The sequence below is a fragment of the Physcomitrium patens genome, chromosome 14, assembly GCF_059467195.1.
Source record: "Physcomitrium patens ecotype Gransden chromosome 14, ASM5946719v1, whole genome shotgun sequence".
NCBI classification, from domain to species: Eukaryota; Viridiplantae; Streptophyta; class Bryopsida; order Funariales; family Funariaceae; genus Physcomitrium; species Physcomitrium patens.
In genome coordinates this window covers 14,557,699-14,576,597 of record NC_143423.1, presented here as the reverse complement: position 1 = coordinate 14,576,597, position 18,899 = coordinate 14,557,699, and the positions used below count along the sequence as shown (strand labels likewise).

At 43.1% G+C, this 18,899-nt stretch overlaps 3 protein-coding genes across 5 annotated transcripts; 1 reads left to right on the top strand and 2 right to left on the bottom strand.

Annotated features, from left to right (window-relative positions):
- Window positions 1-1,669: 1,669 nt before the first annotated feature.
- On the bottom strand, window positions 1,670-5,245 carry LOC112291076 (F-box only protein 6). 2 transcript variants are annotated; one of them, XM_024538052.3, is made up of 3 exons: window positions 4,302-5,245; window positions 2,840-3,184; window positions 1,670-2,701 (listed from the first exon to the last, which is right to left on the bottom strand). In XM_024538052.3, the coding sequence occupies exons 2-3, from the start codon at window positions 3,150-3,152 to the stop codon at window positions 1,872-1,874; spliced, it is 1,143 nt and encodes a 380-aa protein (XP_024393820.1). In that variant the 5' UTR covers window positions 3,153-3,184; window positions 4,302-5,245; the 3' UTR covers window positions 1,670-1,871. The 2 variants fall into 2 exon arrangements, with proteins under 2 accessions (XP_024393820.1, XP_024393819.1); XM_024538051.3 differs by having other exon boundaries at window positions 2,840-3,216; window positions 4,302-5,244.
- A 1,077-nt stretch (window positions 5,246-6,322) lies between these two features.
- LOC112290996 (U-box domain-containing protein 43) lies at window positions 6,323-12,081 on the bottom strand. 2 transcript variants are annotated; one of them, XM_090255987.1, is made up of 9 exons: window positions 11,532-12,081; window positions 11,096-11,337; window positions 10,455-10,923; window positions 9,986-10,342; window positions 9,630-9,872; window positions 9,337-9,537; window positions 8,428-9,211; window positions 8,056-8,324; window positions 6,323-7,744 (listed from the first exon to the last, which is right to left on the bottom strand). In XM_090255987.1, exons 3-9 carry the CDS (start codon window positions 10,908-10,910, stop codon window positions 6,875-6,877), a joined length of 3,180 nt encoding a protein of 1,059 aa, XP_090112113.1. In that variant the 5' UTR covers window positions 10,911-10,923; window positions 11,096-11,337; window positions 11,532-12,081; the 3' UTR covers window positions 6,323-6,874. The 2 variants fall into 2 exon arrangements, with proteins under 2 accessions (XP_090112113.1, XP_090112112.1); XM_090255986.1 differs by having other exon boundaries at window positions 10,455-11,337.
- A 2,360-nt stretch (window positions 12,082-14,441) lies between these two features.
- On the top strand, window positions 14,442-17,689 carry LOC112291926 (eukaryotic translation initiation factor 3 subunit I). The gene is made up of 7 exons (XM_024539936.3): window positions 14,442-14,741; window positions 14,889-15,104; window positions 15,561-15,688; window positions 16,030-16,239; window positions 16,420-16,506; window positions 16,748-16,827; window positions 17,204-17,689. The coding sequence occupies exons 1-7, from the start codon at window positions 14,558-14,560 to the stop codon at window positions 17,277-17,279; spliced, it is 981 nt and encodes a 326-aa protein (XP_024395704.1). The 5' UTR covers window positions 14,442-14,557; the 3' UTR covers window positions 17,280-17,689.
- The last annotated feature ends 1,210 nt before the right edge of the window (window positions 17,690-18,899 follow it).

Sequence of the window (18,899 nt, the reverse complement as noted above, 5' to 3'; positions counted from 1 at the left end):
TTGAATTAAAAACTTATAAAAAAAAGTCTATTGATGTTTATTAGGGCTTCAATCCTTAATAATAATAGTTTTGTCATTTTAATGAATTGTGGATCAAACCCAAAAACATTTATGGTATTAAAGATAAAATTCTTATTGATGCAATTATGAGCTTTAATGAAATCTAACTCAAATAGAAACTTTTTTCTTTCTTTTAGGACTAAGCTCAATGGATAGATTTATAAATTAGTATCTCATTGCATAGAATTAATTATATGAAAAGAAAAAAAAAAACAAAAACAAAACAAAACAAAACAAAACAAAAAACAAAAAAAAAACAAAAAATCAAAAAACAAATCCTTACTCTTAATCAATAAGCTCAAAGATAATTGGTTTTATTCTTTTTTGAAGTGCATTAGAAAATATTTTTCTTATAGAATTGACTAGTATAATTGATAGATAGTTGTCTAGTAATTTTTGATCTATTAAAAGAAATAATTGATGTAATAAAACCACATATAAAAAATTAACGAAATGCATTGTATGTCAAAGAATTCCTAATGAGTTTAAAATAACCTTTCTTAAAAATGTCTTGAATGTTTTGAAGAATTATATGTCAACTTAATTTAGACTTAATGCCTTGTATTCTTATAAAGTTTAATATAATTCATACAAAGAAGTAATTTATTCTAATAAATTTTGAATTGCATCATCAAATCTTTTAGAATAAGATGTAAGGATTGAAGTAAATATCTAAAAATGATATTTGTCTTGTCTTATTATTTTATATATATATATATATATATATATATATAAATTAAATTAAAAAATTAAAAAAAATTGCACCAATATGAGCAAAGACATGAAGGTCTTGTTTAGTTTGTCTATGATCATCTTTAAGATTTTAAATCAAAGTTTGGTGTCTACTCTTGCATAACACAAATGTTAATGTTAGTATTATAAGAATTTAAAAATTACATGTATATTATTTTTTCTATCTCTTAAAATTATAAAATATATTAAGAAGTTACTATACTTAAAAATTACTTCATATTAAAAAAAAAGTGGTGTACTTAAATTTGAAATAAAAAAACCATAATTTTAAGGTCAATTTTTAAAATTTTCTATTCACAAATCTTACTATGATCAAACTTGTTTTTAATGCCTCATTTCTTCTTCATCAATCACTGTATTAAATTCAAAGATATGGTTAGAATTACATTAAAAAAATAAAAATAAAAAAATAAAATCTCCCAAGCCTCTCTAAAAACCAATTGATATTTCTTCACTTAAAATTTTGTTGCACAAACTAAAAACAATTTATCATTATTCCTAGTCACATGGTTTGTGGCAAAGATCCTATTTGTGGTGTGATATTGATATGATCATATATTAACCTAATTCTTGTCTAATCTCCTAATTAATGTATAGCCTCTAATTGTACTAGTTATGTTCTTGTGTGGGACTCAATAAGCACCTTACAAGTCAGTTTTGCCTTTCTAAACTCCCACTTAATTAAGCCATTACTTTTCTATCCTAACTAAAATCGAAACATATTCATCAGCTGGGGTTTCACTTCAACAAAAGTGACTCAAAAACACATTGTCAATCAGCAAACAACAGTTACAAATTATTAAATGGTGTTAAGTGAAGTACAATCTAAGTTGTTGAAAGCACATCAAACCTTCCATATTTTCAACGATTGTAGCACATTGCATTACGAAATTGCAAGTCGTAGGTGATCAACACCAAACAGTTATGTTATCCACTGACAATTGAACTCATCGTCGAAGTCTAACATGCACAATTTGGAATTCATCGTCACGATATTTGAGAATCTGACTCAAGTGAACAACCCGCAATTACACCAATAAGGTGATATTTGCAACAACCTAAGGACGAAAAAATGGCTCGAAACGCGGTTCAAAGAAGCCCGCGTCGATTTCAACCTGAGGTTCCTCCCGCCCGCCCGTCAACTCAGAATCCCGTAGTAAGAATTCCGGAAGCTTTCGCCATTCTTGCGCCACAAGATCGTACCTGACAGCTTGGAGACTCCTGTGGCGCCAGAAGAAAAACTCGTGGCCGTGGCCGAAGGACTTCAGCCAGACTTTTTCGACTTTCTTTGCACGTCGCATCGTCGTGGTTTTACAGTCTAGTGGCTTCAAGTACTCTTGAAACTCCCGCGGCATCTCCACAATGAGTGAAAATTCGCGAATCTCCATGATTAATCCCCAAACCCGAACCCTTCCGGTGGTGTCATCTTGTGTCACGGCATAGATGGTCCCAGCACACTCCAGCAGTTGCATCGATCGCTTGGTCGTGTCAATCGGGATGCTAATCCTGTCGTTCGTCCATTGTGCGGTGCCCATGTCGAACGAGATCAGCATGTCACCATCCACACTGGCAGAGTATAAGCACCCGTTACACACGGCAGCGCATTCTTTCTTTTTGATGCGGGTGACTATTTGCCCCCCGGATACACTTGATGGTGTCCGCCCCACTTTTTCCCAACCGTCGGCAACGGAGCTATAAATGTGCGTCTCCTCATCCCGCACTGCGACGACATAAAACTCGTCTCGCCCGCTGCTAATCATAAACATGGCAGCGTCACCCCAACAATCTGCTAGTTTGAAGGTTCTCCATTTATGGGTGTAAGGGTTTCCGACGATGTAATTGGAAAGCTCATTAGTAATTTTGAATCCCAGCAGGCCATGTCCGCTTCCTGAAAGATGCCAAAGTCGTTGTTAGTAGCTAGCGCGAAAGAAAAAGTATGTTACTGATCCAATCTTAAAGGTATGGAACATAAATTCTCTAGCACAACATGAATTCCACAGCGAGGATAGGAAGATTGACTGATTACCAACGAAAGGAAGGAAGCTGATGCTTCTAGGGACATGCGACAGGGAAGGGAGTGGATCCCACTGCCCCGTCGCATTGTTGTAGCCCCACCAAGTGTGTTGGCCGTCGTCCGTGCGCTTAAACACAAGCGGGCTATAGGAACGGCATCTGCTGGATTGAAAATGAAACTGCTCCGCATCGATTCGATCTCGCCAGCGCCGGCAAACAACTCGCGCACGGACTGCGTCACGTAAAGGCAGTCTCTTCAGAACGAGTTCTAGAAGTTCGTTGCAGAGATCTTCCATAGCGCCTCTTTTTCTCAAAACCACGCCCATTGCGTTGTATCCTTCGACGAGCAATCGAATCCCTAACACAGCATTCGCGAATTGAATGCACTCTCTGAAACATGAATGAACACGACACGTTCCTCATTGTTCGTCGTCAATCATCACTAAATGTGTCACAATGCCCTCTCCTTCCGATTGTCTCCCTCTCACGCTCTTTCCCCGCAAAAAGCGCACTTCGCAATCTGAAAGAGTACTCAGGGAGTTGTTTCTGTGTGACTACTAAATAGCGGACAACTCGCTTCTAACAACTAGCCTATGAAGGAAAGGTTCCATAGACGATTACAAGGACGCGTTTCTAAGTTCTACTTCGGTAGAAAAGGGCTCCGCTCCCTTGCAAACTGCACCGGAGCACAAAACATAAAAAGCATGCAAGGACACATACCGGAAATCGATCCAGTCCCGTGCATGACTAGGTAAGCCTAGCACTACAAAAAAAGGAGATCTCACCCAAAATCTGAAGCCAAACTGGAATAACGGCAAACAATCCCAACAGAGGCCAGCTTCACGTCGGAAACTCAATGCAAATTATCCTTGAGTTGGCTCTTTCCCTTCGAGGACAACACAACATTTTTCTACACATTCACCTCCCGTGAAGCCTCTGCAACTCTCATACACGTGCAAGTCTATGGGCAAAATCCAGAAGTAACAACGTTGGACCAAAACCTTCTGAAATGTTGTAACTCGAAAACTTTGAGCTGATCTTCACTATCAGATACTAGCACTTCACCGCTGACATCAGAGTAGGCATTGCTCAATGGCAAGATCCGCAACTGGACGAATAGCGACAGCGCTACAGTTCCTGCCATCGCACGTAAGACACCCGCACCAGCACCCGCACCCCTGAACAACTCCGCTCCGTCTTGGGCAAAAATCTGCCTAAACGCATCCATGGAGCTGTTGCACTTCACTACTCTACACTAGACAGACTTGGGCGATTGTTCCAAGACATTCGCAAACGATCTATGGGACCAAGCCTGAGAGATAAAAGTTGAGGAACAGATTCCTCGAAGAATAACGAGTGACCAACTGTCGTTTCGGACGAAGACGAGGTATTGTACGCTCGATGATGACTGCACTGACCCCTGTTTGCTTGGGACATCTATGCCGGAGATTTAAGTCAGAAGAGTGCGTGTGTACCTGTGGAGAGATTCGAATTGCAACCAACGACACTCGTGACCTAGTCAGTTGGATCCACTACCGCCGTTGACTGGGGAGGAAGGCGGTCTCTAGATTTCCTTTCCTTTTGACTCATGCTCTGAAGTATCTGATTGACATGAAACTTGCCGACGCCCAAAGCCATGCTCAATGAACTCCTGTTGCGGCAGCCAGGCGTTCCAACGTCTTCAAAGTAGATATGGTGGCACTCAATGCAAGCAGGTTGCGGTGGGGTTTTCAGAAGCTCACTGACTGATCCGTGTGCAAAAATTAGACCTATTCACTCTGTCATACTCCATTCTTCCACCGCCTTCTGGCATATCCAACTTATTGAGATCTGCCACTCACCCGCATTGGGAAACGCGAGCCACTCTGTCCTCGCTATTCCTCGCAGCCGCCCCCTTCCTTCCTCTCTCTCTCTATCAATAAAATCGCATCTAGCATTGCGAACCTCGCCTGCATCTGGAAATGAGAGACCCACTACACTTTACAGGAGATTATGAACACCTTTGCGGCAAGTGGCACTTGCTGCCCACCAGCCCTGGGAATCACACCACGCAGGGCGCAGAACTTTTTGTGTTTCAAAGATGGAACAACGCGCATAATTTCCAAGCAAGTACACCCATCGCGAACCCTGAAAGATGGTGACCACGTTAACGAGAAGTTTTTCACCTCCAAGGTCTTTCGCAAGGTGAAGGGGTACACATAACAAGCATCTCGATGAAGGAACATGATCCATCTTGCCTGGAATTGCCTCAACCGGGTAAAGTTAGAAAGCTCTGTCTACACCTCAGCAAGATAGCGGGTCTGTCTATCTGCCAGATGCTGCTGCGGCTGGATGGTGGTCCGATCCACCTCCAACATGGCAGCAGGAAACCGAAAAAATAGGCTACGAAGCCGAAAATAGGACCCCAGAAGCCCGAAATAACGTATGAGGGAAGGAAATCGGGAGCAACATGCATTTATCGACATGATGGAGCTCAATGTCCTGACAAGGAGTTTCAATTTCGAACCCCCCTGCAAGCTCGGCAATCTTATTCCTCTCCTTTCGGCGAGTTCTGGTCCCCAGCCTGAAGTCACCCAGTCGTCGTGTCTTCGTTTGGCTTTTGTGAGCAAAAGCGCCGGTGCGAGAATTGCGTCGCTTGCGGCGCCCGACGCTGCAGCAGCAGCCGCTCCGAAGCGGTGGATCGGTGATGGCGTTGTAGCAATGGGGGCGAGGAATCAGGCAAGTCGTGGAGTCCAGCGGTGTCAGTGTCACTGTTGCTGGCTGCTGCAAGTAGGGGGAGTGTGCTGGAGGAAGAGGAATAATATGTTGTGGGTTGACGAGCTTGGCGTGATCGGAGCCTGTTACATACAAATCCCATGTGCTTTTCCTTGCTTCGATTCCACTATTCATGGACCCCACCGCCACCCACACTCCTCGTCCTCCATCGCCGTCGCCATCGCCAATCCTCACTCACATCCTCTCACATCCTCACATCCTCCCTTGCGAGCTTTTGAGAACATCACAAAATCATTGTCTCGTCCAATGGTATATTCATGGGTGGTTATAACCCGAAGTTCAGTAATTTATTTGTTGTTTCAGTATGTAGATGCAAATATATAATGGTTGTTGTTACCAGCTATTCGTTTGTTATGTGCATACATAAACACGAAGCTACCACAACCACACAAAATATACACTAAGTTAAAATATCACAAATGTTTAGAAACAAATATCATTCATATTATAACGGGACTGTAAGCTATATTTATCTACGGCTCTGTCAAGAAACGTACACATGACGAAAAAAAACTACGAAATCGAAACCACCATTATTTTAATGGATGTAAAGGTACTAGTTGCTATCATGAAGAAATTATATGGTTTCCAATATCTATTTCTAATATCATTTACCTATCTAACAAAGCTGGGTGAAAATAGAATTCTCAGAGCCACCAGCACACAATGTGAATTGAGTTGATTTCGTACTATACTCATACATCGAAAATAAATAAATAAATAAATCAATAGATGAGATGTTTCTGTATTGAAAAAAAGTGGAAAGAATAAACCAGAAGAAGAAACAACTGCATCTAGGAGGTGATCACTATTGTTTTTTTTTTTTTTTTGTTTCTATCTAAAGCCCTGTTTTCAAACCTTAAGACTCACATGCATACACAGTGTTCTTTTGCACATCATCCAGAAACAAGCAGGCCATCTAACACGGCAGTTGATGACATCGGAGCTGACTTCGTAGGAGTCAACGCCGCTGCTGTTCTGCTCAGTGACCCACTACGGACAAAAACATCCCGGGTTTAGAGTTTAGGGTCTCCTCGAGGTCCTCATGGACGCGACGACAAAAATTTGACGTCACATTGACGGATATGACGAGGCCCCTCGCCGAGTTTTGAAAAGAAAAATAAATAAATAAATAAAATTAAACTCGAATTGGGCTTGGGGGCCGGTAGACATCATGTTCGAAATGTACGCCGTGATCGATTGGATCAGGGGGGGCAAGGCTACGGAGAGTGAGTGAGTGAGTGAGTGAAAGGGTGTGTCGCGATGAGATTTTTCACATCGAGTTACGGGGCCCCAGGTGGGATTTTCGAGGAGGAGAGGAGCTTTCTCCGGGAGGGATCTGCTGGAGCGAGGCGAGGGCCTGCTGCGCGATGAGGCTCGTGTTGGGGTGGCCGTGAATCATCGCGTCCATGAGGACCTTGAGGAGACCCTGATCGGTCGCGTAGCCTTGCGCGTACTGCTCCACTCGCAAGATGCGCTCGATCATCCACACGGTTCTCTCCTGGAGGCGGCCTTCCCGGACGCTGTAGAACAGGTTGAGGATGGGTTGGACCCCCTCGGCTCGAATGAGCTCCTCCACGCCCGCTTTCGCGTCGACGCCATCCATGAGGAGGGTGGAGAGTGCGCCCAACGCCGCTTCTCGGATCGCATTGTCTTCATCCTCGAGGAGTTCGATCAGAGGGGCGACGGCGCGCGCGGCGACGAGACAGAACGCTCTGTTGGGGTCGCACAGCCCCCCATGAACGTCGCACTTCTCTGGCAGGTCTCGGATGGTTTTGGACGGGAACATGCACAGCCCAAATGAGGGCCGTCGGCGGGAGGCTTGAGGTGGGCTTCCTCGGAGAGTGAAGAGATGTGCTCGTTGTGAGAGATGCTGGAGGCCCAGGGCTGCCCGTTCTTTGATCAAGGGGGTCCAGCTGTGCTCCATTACCTTCTCTTTGAAGATTGTGAGTAGGTGAAGCTGCCGCATGGTGTTGAGGATTTTGACGTTGGAGTTCCTGGCGAAGTGAAGTAAGATGCCCATCAGTGCCTCCTGCATTGGGGGATCTATTCGACCGGATTGTCTTCCCAGCCGCACTGTCTTGGATTCTTGAAGGGCCGCGACTGTCCACTCAAGAACTTCTACCTCCAGCACTCGAATTACCTGCAAGCATAACACCATCTCTGGAACTCAATCCACAAACTCATTTCTGGAATCCAATCTCTACCAATAAATTTTCGTCATCATCACACTTGCTAGTCGCTTTATCTCTGCAGAATGTTAACCTTGGATATCCGAGGAATTCAATATTTCTTAATGTTTTTTTCGGAATTACAAAACAAAGAAAAGTGGATAGTTGCAAAACCTGATCCCAACGTAAGGTATTCTCAAAACCATCGTGAGGCTGATGAAATACTCATAGTGCATTCGATGATTCTTTACCAAAAAAACAATGTAGGTTGGTAAATACTTGCCTCAAATTCTGTGAGTGGGACATTGGCAAGAATTGTCGCAGCCGCAACGCGCTCTTCCAACATCGCCTTCCCATGTTGTTGAAGAACCTCCTTCAGGTATTTAAGCTGGAGGGTTGACCGGAGAGTGGTGGCGATGTCATCCCCAACGTGCGCACTCAGCACGCTGAGCAATCGCAAAGCATTCAATCGAGTACTCGTGTCTGAATCCTCCATAAGCGTCATAAGTGTGGTCAAGCCACCGCAGCTGCATATTCTAGCTGCCGCAACATCTATCAAATCCCAAACAAAGTTGCTTTAATGAACCAGACGCAGTAAGTAATCACGAACTTCTACTGGAGCATGAAACCAAATCTGGCGGCCAACACTACAAACCTGCAACTTGAGGAGAGCTAGCCATGCGACACAAAGTCAGCAGAATTTTCTCCTTCCACTGGGAGCTACCACTCTGCAGGAGGCCGAAGAGCTTGTGTACGATTTCCTCCGAATGCAAGAAATTGCCATCTTCGTCCACTTTGCAGTCCTCCCAGTTCCCATTCCCCAAGACCAAGTTTGCTAGAATGCTCAGTGCAACCTCCTGCAAGTTCGTGTGTGCCTGAGACGAAGTTATTGTGGACACTAGCTGGGGGATAACGCCAGCTTTGATTAGTGCATCTGCAGAGCCGTCTACTGTGGACAAGTTGAAAATAGCACCGAGAGTGGCTTCCCTCGCACTGGCCGAGGGACTGATCGACAGCATTTGGACCAGGGTTTCACCGCCAGTTTCAGCCACATATTCTTTGTTCGTGTTTGTGAGTATCATTTTGGACAAGTGCTTCGCAAGGTTCACTTGCGTCTCCTCAGAACCTTGGTTTAGGCGGGTCAGTACAGGTTTCATGCGACCCGTCTGAGCCATTTGCAAAACATTGAAATCGATGTCTTCCAGGTTGAGGAGGATCTGTTCGGCGATGTTGCTATTCTCGACATTTTCGCTGCTGTGAGTTGAGGTTATTCGGACCAAGGCGACGATGGCACCCTTTTCCGCTCCGATTCGTGCCCTTAAAGATGGGATTAATGATAATTCGTGTAGAAGACCGACTGCAGTCTCCGTTTCTTTGTCAACGCAGCTGCCCAGACTTTGCACCGCGAGCTTCAACACTCCCATCTCTACCATGGTATCCTGCCGATGCGAAAAACCACAAAGGAATGTGGTTCATACTCAATCCAGGGAGCATGAATCACAGAAGAAGGTAGCGACGGTACAAGAGAGCATAAGAATAATCTTGTCTTAGATCTGATATGCACCTTATTTTCTTGAGAGCCTATCGCCATTTTGCTAAGAGCAGATATGGCCAAAGTTCGCAGGTGAGGTCGACCTCTTGCGTTACGCTGCCAGAGTCCAAGCACCACAGGAATAATTCCTGCCTCGTAGAGCATGCGGCGATTTTCATCGCTGTCCTCAGCAATTAGAATTATATCCTGGAGAGCATGCTCAGCTGATTCGTCCTGTTCCAAATGTTACGCATGAGTCTCCAATCTCCATGCAAAGGATAGCAACATGAACAGACTCCAAAACTGGACGGAGAATGAAATTATACCGAGGCAGTTGAACACAAGTGCAGCCTTGCTTGACGGATTCGAACACCAACGTTGCGCTGCTCCCAGTCGTGAATGGTCTGTCGAAGGAGCAGGCTGGGTTGCAAGTCGGTTGACGACAGTACCTGTCCAGAGACAGGGCATGTAGGTTGGCATCCTCGCTGTTGACAAGAACTGAACCAATTCTCTATAGCACGGCGTTCGTAGGTATGCTCAGATTGCAGAAACACTGGATCCTTCATTACCTACACATGGTATCAGAGTGTTGAGAACGCGTCGCGTGTAAAACCCCGAGAAGAACCTGAGAAGGATAACAAATAAAATACCCATTACCAGACACGAGCCTCACGAAGCATACTTGTTTAGTTAACGGGCACAAGAAAGTCTCAAGTGGGGGCACTGGCTCGTCTTCTGCAGCTTCCGCTAGCGCATGCCAACGCGGTATAGCAGGCTCGCGACTCCATGATTGGAACATTAATTCAAGCGTTTCCAGCAATTGGATTTGTCCCTGGTCTTGGCAGTCAACTAGCTCCTTTCGCAGCAGCTGAAGCTGCTCAAACAACGCACCTCTATTTCTGCCAAGATCCAGACCTAATTCACGACCGATGTCAAGAAGAATGGCATTCTGGAATCCCGAGTCGGAATCCTCTTTTCTCTCAACTTGGGAAGCTTCTTTCTCGAGCGCGTGACATATGCGCTCCTCGCTTGCTGAAACCTAATCAGCCTCAAAACCAGGTACCGAAATTAGAATTTCCTCAATTGGCCAAAATTGAAATGGGTCACGGAACCAAAGGACGAATTTGAACAACGAAGTGGTGAGGCAATACCGTGAACAGAGCTTGTTGCATTTCACGGGCAAGTTCCTCCACCTTCTTGCTTACGTCTTTCATTTGGGATTCATAACGCGTTATGCACGCTGTTTTTGACACCGGGAAGCGCACCAGACAGTTTCCAATCCCATGCGTGGTCTTCTGAATTTCGCTTACCACTTCCCGGCAGTGTGTGAGCAAATACAGTCCGCTCTTGTTTTTCCATACCTGCAGGGAATCTTGGAAGCGGACCAACTCTGCCTTGATGCCGCTTAGCGAGGTCTTTACACGAAGAGGCAACTCGGGAGTCTTTCCGCCGTTCAGTTGATCAAGTTGAGACCGAAGCTGTTGAAGGTATGAAATGAACCGCCAGAAGCTCTCTTTCTCCGCGGGGGAATCGCGTGCTTCTTGCAGCACTTTGTTGAGCTCACCTATAACCTCTACCACCAAGTTCTGGTTGGCATCTGGCGCCATAGCAAGCTAATCGCTGACAAGAAAGGAAACTTCATGAGATGAATTTCTTCATTCTGGAAAATTGACAGTGACTGTGTCTTCCATGGGAATCTGGTTTTCCCTCACCCTGCGGCTAAGTTTACGGAACTTTCGACATCAACGCCAGGAATTCATGACAAGGAGGGCAGGGTGAGTAATGTGCCAACCTCTACAGGATCAAAGCGAGCTCGATTGCTCTGCAAATATATATTCACGTGTCGGAGGACGCCATTTATTGCCGCATCCTTGATGCTTGTTATTGCCAGAATTGCACATTGACGTTGAACCCATAGTGGCTTAACATCGAAAGAAAGTCTAAAACATATCCCACGCTTGAATGCGTTCCCTGCAAAGCTTGTGATCAGGGACAGTGGAGCAGGGTGCGAAGGTTCTCAGGGATGAGCTCTTGCTGCACAAGGACACGAGAAGTACCGAATTTCATTGCTAATTTGTCGCAGGATACCACATCATTGCGATTATCTAAGTCCGATCTAGCCACAAGTAAATGTCCACTTCTAAGCAAAAGAAGGAGAGCAAGCGCAGATGAAACAGCAATTCTTCACTAAAGGATCCGAGACCTTCCAAAAACCAAGTAACACATACCGGATCCACACTTGCAGGGATGCTAAGACGATGACAAGTTGTCAATGTCTTATTCATTCGGACATTCCTCCGCACCAGATATTGACTAAGATTCGGAGTTGTTTCTACCCGAAAGAAACCCAACGATCGAGGGCAGAAATGCTGGACACCAAATTCAAGTTGCAATAATACCTCATAATTCTCAGCCTGACACAAGAAATTGCGCAAGAATGAATGCGTCAATCTACTAGCGAATCGACAAGAAACTTTAACATGGTCTGTAACGGGCACCCGAATTCAAACAAGCTCATTTCGAAGGGCAGACGCCGACCAACACGGAGGCCGATACGCACGCTGAAATTCAGATCCTCCTTATACTGAATACTAACAATCGGGAAACAAAAAAAATATTCAAGCGTAACAAGTGAGGCACACATACAACTTCCAACCTGCCAACACAGACACGAAAGCTTTGCACCCCTAAATGCAACCATTTTGTAATTCTAAGGCCTATGCTACTTTTTCGAGGTGGTGCAAATCAGCTGAAAGCGCCGCGAAAGCGCCGCGAATGACTGGGAATGCGAAATTCCAGGCACGGGCCCACCTCCACTTTGCAACGTGGCATTACGATTTCGGGGACTACATTCCGCTCCAAGTGCAATCCCCCATCTCTCAAATGCAGGTCCTACATACATTTTATCCGGTCTAATCTCCTTCCGAAAAGATTCACGGCTCGCCGTCATGGTTGTTGATCAGCACTGCCGTTTTTCTCTCCTCGCAACGAATATCGGAGATTGGCGGTGTCATCTGCTTCTAGGGCCACTAAACACGTCATATTTTCTGGGCCGGGCACGCGGCATTTTCGTCATTGTTAGACTGCACAACGAGCCCTCAGAATATGTTGCCAATTGAAGCCATCCGAACTCGATCGATTAAGAATCCAAAAATGAGCCTAGAAGAACAGGAATAGATTGTGGGTTAGAGATATCTTGATGAATAGAGAAGAAGCATGGAAGATCGTATGCAGGGTTGTTTCCCACGCAGACAAATTGCTTTCCATTGAGATTACGGCAGCAGTCTTGCAATCACCGTGACGATGAGGTGCGGATAGTGTTGAAAGCATTACTGCACTTTTTGAACTGCAACTTTCAAGCAGTCGATTAGATGCTATCCTCTCAACGCAGCTTGATTGCGCTGCCATATTCTTCCTGAAGCTTGTGTCAGGATAATTGAGAACGATAGTTTGCAACACTTGAAAAAAGCGGACAGAGCCTCTGAACTGCGAGTCGCGGAAACTGGATTCCTCGAGGTATCAGAATCAAGCTCAAACGACGAGTCTGATATGTGGAGCTGCAGATGTGCAGCAATCGCTGCCTATTCTTTCGTATGTAATTGCCCATTTCCATACATATTACTAAACCACAAAGATGTAGTAAGCCAGTTTTTCCCATCAATAGAGGAAGGAAATCTATTCCACTGGTAGAAAAATTCGAGGCCATGCCTGAAAACCTTGATCACTGCAGTTTTCATCTGCAGAAACGAAACGTGGCTGAAAATTCTTCACACTCAGGGGAACCAACAAATGCTGAATAACCACAGTAGGTTCAATGATGTTTTTAGCAGAGAATTACAGAATTCGTCAATCACAGTAGAATTGTGCAACTGCACTTGAGGTGGTGAACTGCATGTTGATGTATTCACAAGCTCACACACTCCGACGAGAAGCTATCATCCATATCATATCTGTATGTTACAGAATAGATCAATTTTTATTCATCGTGATGTTCAATACGTCGCCTCAAGACAAATCTTCATGGAGAGTTTGAGATTAGCATTTTGATGAGCTGCACTTCTAACTTGGAATAGATTTTGCGGCATGAAGCAAGCACAGCAGTACCACGGGCTAATGCACGTACATGTTAAGATGCACTAAACTCCTTTGACATGGAGAAGAATAAGGAATCTTTAGTTGGTTGTGAATCGTTAGTTGATGAAATTCATGGATAAAAAATTCTAGAGAATTTGAAGCAAGGTGAAAGGTATGCGTTACAAAACACTAATAAAGTTTATTTCCTAAATTTCACAAATAAACAAACCCACCTTGCATTTTTAATGAGCATCATGAAACAGCACATACCATACCCTGTTCATATTAGTTGAACAGAAATGAAGAGACGTTTTGGAACTAAAGTCGTGCTTTAAAACCGAGGAGATTAATGTGAAGGTCTTTGGTATAGTAAATTGGATTTATAATGAGAATAATCAAAATTCTATACCAAGCTCTGCATTCTTCGCTTGGAGAGTAATCATTTCATAGAATTTCAAGAAAAAATCAACAATGATATGGTTGATAATGAAGGATTTGCTTCAATAAAAATTAGTCGAGGACAACCGATATGAACAGCCATAACGTGGTCTAACAAAAGTACAAACAAAGAACCATGGATGCTAGGCTCGTCTCTCTCCAATCCAAGCATTCTATTGCAATATCTTGTTCACATTGTTTGTATACATTCTACTTGTACACGCTCTTTTAACTATATTGTACATTGTACTTGTACACGCTCTCCAGAATAGAAACCATCGAATGCATTATCTCAAGAAATGCACCAGTGACAAGAGCCTCATTGTGTGAACAGAAATAGGAATTGATACGGGTTTTGAAAGTGAAAATGCAGAGTGCGTCACATGGTCAAGAAGGCCTTGGAAAAATTGTAACAATTGATCATCCACCAACTGGGTCTGCGGCTTCTTCACTCCAGCCATCTCTTCAGCAATCCAAACTCTGTCTGAGAAATGAAAACTGACGCGATTTCTTTACTCCTCGCTGCAACTCGCAACCCAACATGCGAATGGCAATTGGGAGTTAGTTAGGGCAGACGTGGCTGAATATAGTCTTCCCTGAGAAACCCTAATTCCAGATTGCTGTGCTTGCACGCCTGGGAGCTTCGTGAGCTTCGTGAGGATCTGAGGTGTGCGAGCGCATCGAATTCCAGTTGGGCTAGGCGTGATTTCGTTGTTTGGAAGGAGTGAAGGAAGTGAGTGAGATGAGGCCGATTTTGTTGAAGGGGCACGAAAGGCCGCTCACGTTTCTCAAGTACAACAGAGATGGAGACTTGCTCTTCTCCTGTGCTAAGGATCACACACCCACCGTGTGGTATGCGAGCAATGGTGAGCGCTTAGGCACATACCGTGGTCATAACGGAGCTGTATGGTGCTGCGATGTTTCCAGTAAGCATTTCTGCCCTAGCCTTCAAAACATGTTAGCGTTGTCTTCGAACGGTAGTGAGGTTTTTCGGAACATTTAGAACATTGTGTCATGGAGATGCATTAGAGGAAAAGTGTTTGGTTGATGAGTGCGATGGTCGTGGCATTCAGGGGATTCAACACGCTTGGTGACGAGCTCAGCTGACCAGACTGTGAAGCTATGGGACTGCGAAACTGGTGTCTTACTAGACACGTTCTACTTTGATGCTCCCGCAAGAGCTGTTAGCTTTTCCGAGGGTGACAAAATGGTCGTGATCTCTACCGATCCTTTCATGGAAAAGCAATCCGCCATCCATGTCAAGATGATCAACTCCGACAGGTCTTTGCGTAAGTGGTTTCTTGTTTCTTATCTCATGGTGGTGCACAAATTTCTAGAACCTCTCTCATTCAGGACACCGATTTATTTGCTGTGACGGTGGCAGTACTTAAAACAACGAAAATTTGAAAAATGATAAATAGGTGATGTTCAGAGTTATCTCATAATCCACAGTCCCGACATTCCTTTAGGTCGCGGAAAGCTCTCTGACTGTTTGTAAGCCATACGTCCATTTCACGCAGAGTGGTGCAACGTAACGTTTCTTTAGAGACTGCTGGCAAAGGTTATGTTGATCGAATATCTCAGGCTTTTCTTCTAGCACTTTCGGAACTACGACTCACCCTATGTAGTTGCTTATTACCATTACCAAGATCTAGGTTATCCGAGTTGTAGTCGTTCTGTGTTGTTCGGTTTTTCAAAGTCATTGCTAAATCCTGAACTTGTTGATTCTTGGATGGTATGTTCAGAATCTAGCGAGGACGTGCTCACCATCACAGGTCCCCAGGGCAGGATTAACAGAGTAATGTGGGGACCACTCAACAAGACCATTATCAGTGCAGGTGAAGATGCCACCATTCGCATCTGGGATGCAGAGGTCTGCCTTCAAACTCCATTGCTTACATTGCTTCAGTTATTAACCTTCTATAGGTTGAAACTTCTTTTTTACGCGGCGTAGTCCTTTGAATTATGTGGTCACCGCGTTCTCTGCTATGGCGTGGGTAATGCCAATGCTCTCGTTCTATTTTACACAGACGACAAATAAAATATCCTTGAATTCTTCATTCTTGGAGCTATCGTGTACTAAATTTTTTTTTATGCTCTTGGCATGCCGCAAGCAAGATGAGCTACTGTAAGACCTTGCAAACCATAAGCACTCTTCCTATTGTAATCTTAAATTTTTTCTACGTCTCAAGCTATTTCTCGTTTCACCTGCAGACAGGCAAATGCTTGATAGAAAGCGATCCTGAGACAGGGCATCAGAAAGTTATCACATCGATGGCTAAATCAGCTGATGGGTCACACTTTATCACCGGCTCTCAGGATAAGTCAGCAAAACTGTGGGATATACGAACCTTAACTGTGCTGAAAACGTACACTACAGAGCGACCTGTTAATGCTGCTGCAATTTCACCTCTTCTTGACCACGTATGGCTTGGCTAACCTTCTACTATCGACTTGGTCTTGCTCTTGAAAATGAGAGTAACTAAAATTTTGTAGCATATAGCTGAATGGAAGGAGTAGACAAAAGTCGTATTGATATAGGCTGAGGACCCCGAAGTGACTGAATGAAAAGCTCAGTCAGGAACGATCTTTGCTTTGTTACAGGTCGTCATTGGTGGTGGTCAAGAGGCATCACAAGTGACAATGACAAGCACACGAGCTGGAAAGTTTGAGGCTAAGTTTTTTCACAAGGTCAGTATTCTCTCTGTCGCCGGATACTGTGCCGTCCTTGGCTTATGGCAATATGTATACCTCTTACGCTTCCATTGTAGGTGCTCGTGTATGTCTTCAATGTAGCTTGAACGGATATATGCTTCTTTACATCACGCCTAGTTAAAGTTTGCATCCTAGTTAATATTTGCACAATGGTAATGTTTTATTCCATTTGACTAAACTCACTGGATTCACATGCACTATGATCTGATGTCTGCAGATTTTTGAGGAGGAGATCGGGGGTGTGAAGGGTCACTTTGGACCTATTAATGCCCTTGCTTTCAATCCTGACGGGAGAAGGTGAGCCTCTTGATGCATGCGATATGAATTTAGCAATTTTTAGGTTTTCGAATGTGCTGGTCTTGTTCCTCAGTATTCTTGTGTTTACTAATGTTGAGAACTGCTCAAGAAAGATCGCTTCCGCTACATGCACCAGTGAGTACTTCAGTAAAGGGCTGTCGTGCAAACCAACCAAGTTTACTCATTTTCCTTGTCACGTTAAGATCTGCTCCATGCTTGACTCTGGATTTGTGTGTCCAAGTAGAAGCTTCCTTTACTTGTGCAGTTAGAGGTGTAGGGGCTCTACAGTGTATGCGGAGTTGAGTTGATACATACCGTCAAGCATTTGGAGAATAATAATTCCTAATAATGCTGTGAAACTCTTGTGATTTTTCAGTTTCTCAAGTGGTGGTGAAGATGGTTACGTCCGTGTGCACTTTTTTGACGCTGACTACTACCACATCAAAGTTTAGTAGATGACTCTTGACTTGCTTGTCCAAAGAATGTCCGAACTTGCGGAATCCCAGGAGCAACGCTGTACCCAGAGAGGTCGTCCAGATTTTTACTCTAGACAGTTTGTTTCCTTGATTGTACCAAAGACCACAAATCTCGCTCCTAAGTTCGATTTAGAGAGATGTCATCTAACTACATCTCGAGTTTAGCATATAATCTCTGATCTTCGGATGCTGGGGAAAGTCGAGCAGTGGAGACTGCTTGCTGAATACCGTTACCGTTGCAGAGGCTTGAATCCCCTCGTTGGTTAGCTTTTGCTGTGCGTGCACTGATACCTAGTAATGCAGCGGTGAAGATGCAGCATCAGATGCATTTCAATTCTATATGGTTTTTCTCGCAAGAAATTTTGCTGACAAGCATTTTACACGACTGTCGCGGTGCCGAATTATTTGTTAATCTCCAAGTGTTCATTGCTTTGTTCCACAATCTAAATTCATGTTTGCTATTTTTAATTAATTTGAATTTCAACTTCCAAGAACATTTGAATAATTATATTGGTGAAACTGATTGTCAGTAATTTATAATTATGTTATGTCATTTTATTTAATTTACATGGTCAAGTAAAATAAATTTGTACTGAACTATGTTCTAAATAAACTGTGGTTGTGTATTACATTAGATTTGTTGTGATGTATATGTATTGCAGACAAGTGTGGTGGAGTGAGGTGGTTGTTTATTCTTTCATGCATGTGCACATGTTAAGTAAAATTTTGGACATGTGCAATGATGACTAAAATGTTGTAAATACATTATGTTAAAGAATCATACTTGGGCACAGAATTGAATGGCTTTTAATATTGACACATTTTAAATGAGATATAATATACCAAACTCTTTTTTGCATTGACTAAGGTTGCTTTTAGTTGAAGAACTTGTAATATCCATCTTTTGTGGTTCATATTTATAATATTGTAATAGAGTTCTCTAAAAACATTAGTATAGAGGTTATAAATACTAACATTGATGTTTAAGTGTAATTATTGCAATAATTTGCAAAATAATTGGTATTTAAACAAAAATATCCAATAGATGAAGAATAACATGTATTATATGGTCCAAAGGTAAGTGGTTTCAATCAAAGTCCTTGTTTTGGAACAAGTTATTGTAAGATATTACAAAAATAAACTCTAAGTGAATTTTAATTTGAACAATTAGAGCATGGACATCAAAGAAGCATTTAGAATTCAAGACACCTTGGTTGCTAGTATTTTAAATTTAAGAGGTAAATAATCTTAAATCCACATAAGAAAGTTCATTTGTCTTCGAAAATCATGTTCACTTATTCTATTGAAGATGCATAATGCATTTTTTGAATTGTTCTTCAATTTCTAATTAATTGAGGTGTGATTTAATCTCAAGGTGTTCAAACATTGAATATCATTAACAAAAATCTAGGTATAGTCAATGCTTGATTAATTTAAAGCTCATATTTTCATAGATTAGTATTTTTTGAGCTTTTGTGTTTGAAGATGATTTATTTTTATTTTTGCTATTGTTGATGGATATTTATAAATTCTTAGGCATTTCCACATGTTTAGTTTTTAATATATATATATATATATATATATATTAAATTTACA

What these genes read in the sequence shown, in the direction of transcription:
- LOC112291076 (XM_024538052.3), bottom strand. Translation starts at nt 3,152, where the DNA reads ATGGGCGTGGTTTTGAGAAAAAGAGGCGCTATGGAAGATCTCTGCAAC. An exon ending in CAGCTTCCTTCCTTTCGTTG is followed by an intron (nt 2,702 to 2,839) that starts GTAATCAGTCAA and finishes GGCATCTTTCAG; the next exon opens with GAAGCGGACATGGCCTGCTG.
- LOC112290996 (XM_090255986.1), bottom strand. Translation starts at nt 10,910, where the DNA reads ATGGCGCCAGATGCCAACCAGAACTTGGTGGTAGAGGTTATAGGTGAG. An exon ending in TGCAACAAGCTCTGTTCACG is followed by an intron (nt 10,343 to 10,454) that starts GTATTGCCTCAC and finishes GAGGCTGATTAG; the next exon opens with GTTTCAGCAAGCGAGGAGCG. An exon ending in ACTTGTGTTCAACTGCCTCG is followed by an intron (nt 9,538 to 9,629) that starts GTATAATTTCAT and finishes CATTTGGAACAG; the next exon opens with GACGAATCAGCTGAGCATGC.
- LOC112291926 (XM_024539936.3), top strand. Translation starts at nt 14,558, where the DNA reads ATGAGGCCGATTTTGTTGAAGGGGCACGAAAGGCCGCTCACGTTTCTC. An exon ending in ATGGTGCTGCGATGTTTCCA is followed by an intron (nt 14,742 to 14,888) that starts GTAAGCATTTCT and finishes CGTGGCATTCAG; the next exon opens with GGGATTCAACACGCTTGGTG. An exon ending in TTCGCATCTGGGATGCAGAG is followed by an intron (nt 15,689 to 16,029) that starts GTCTGCCTTCAA and finishes TTTCACCTGCAG; the next exon opens with ACAGGCAAATGCTTGATAGA.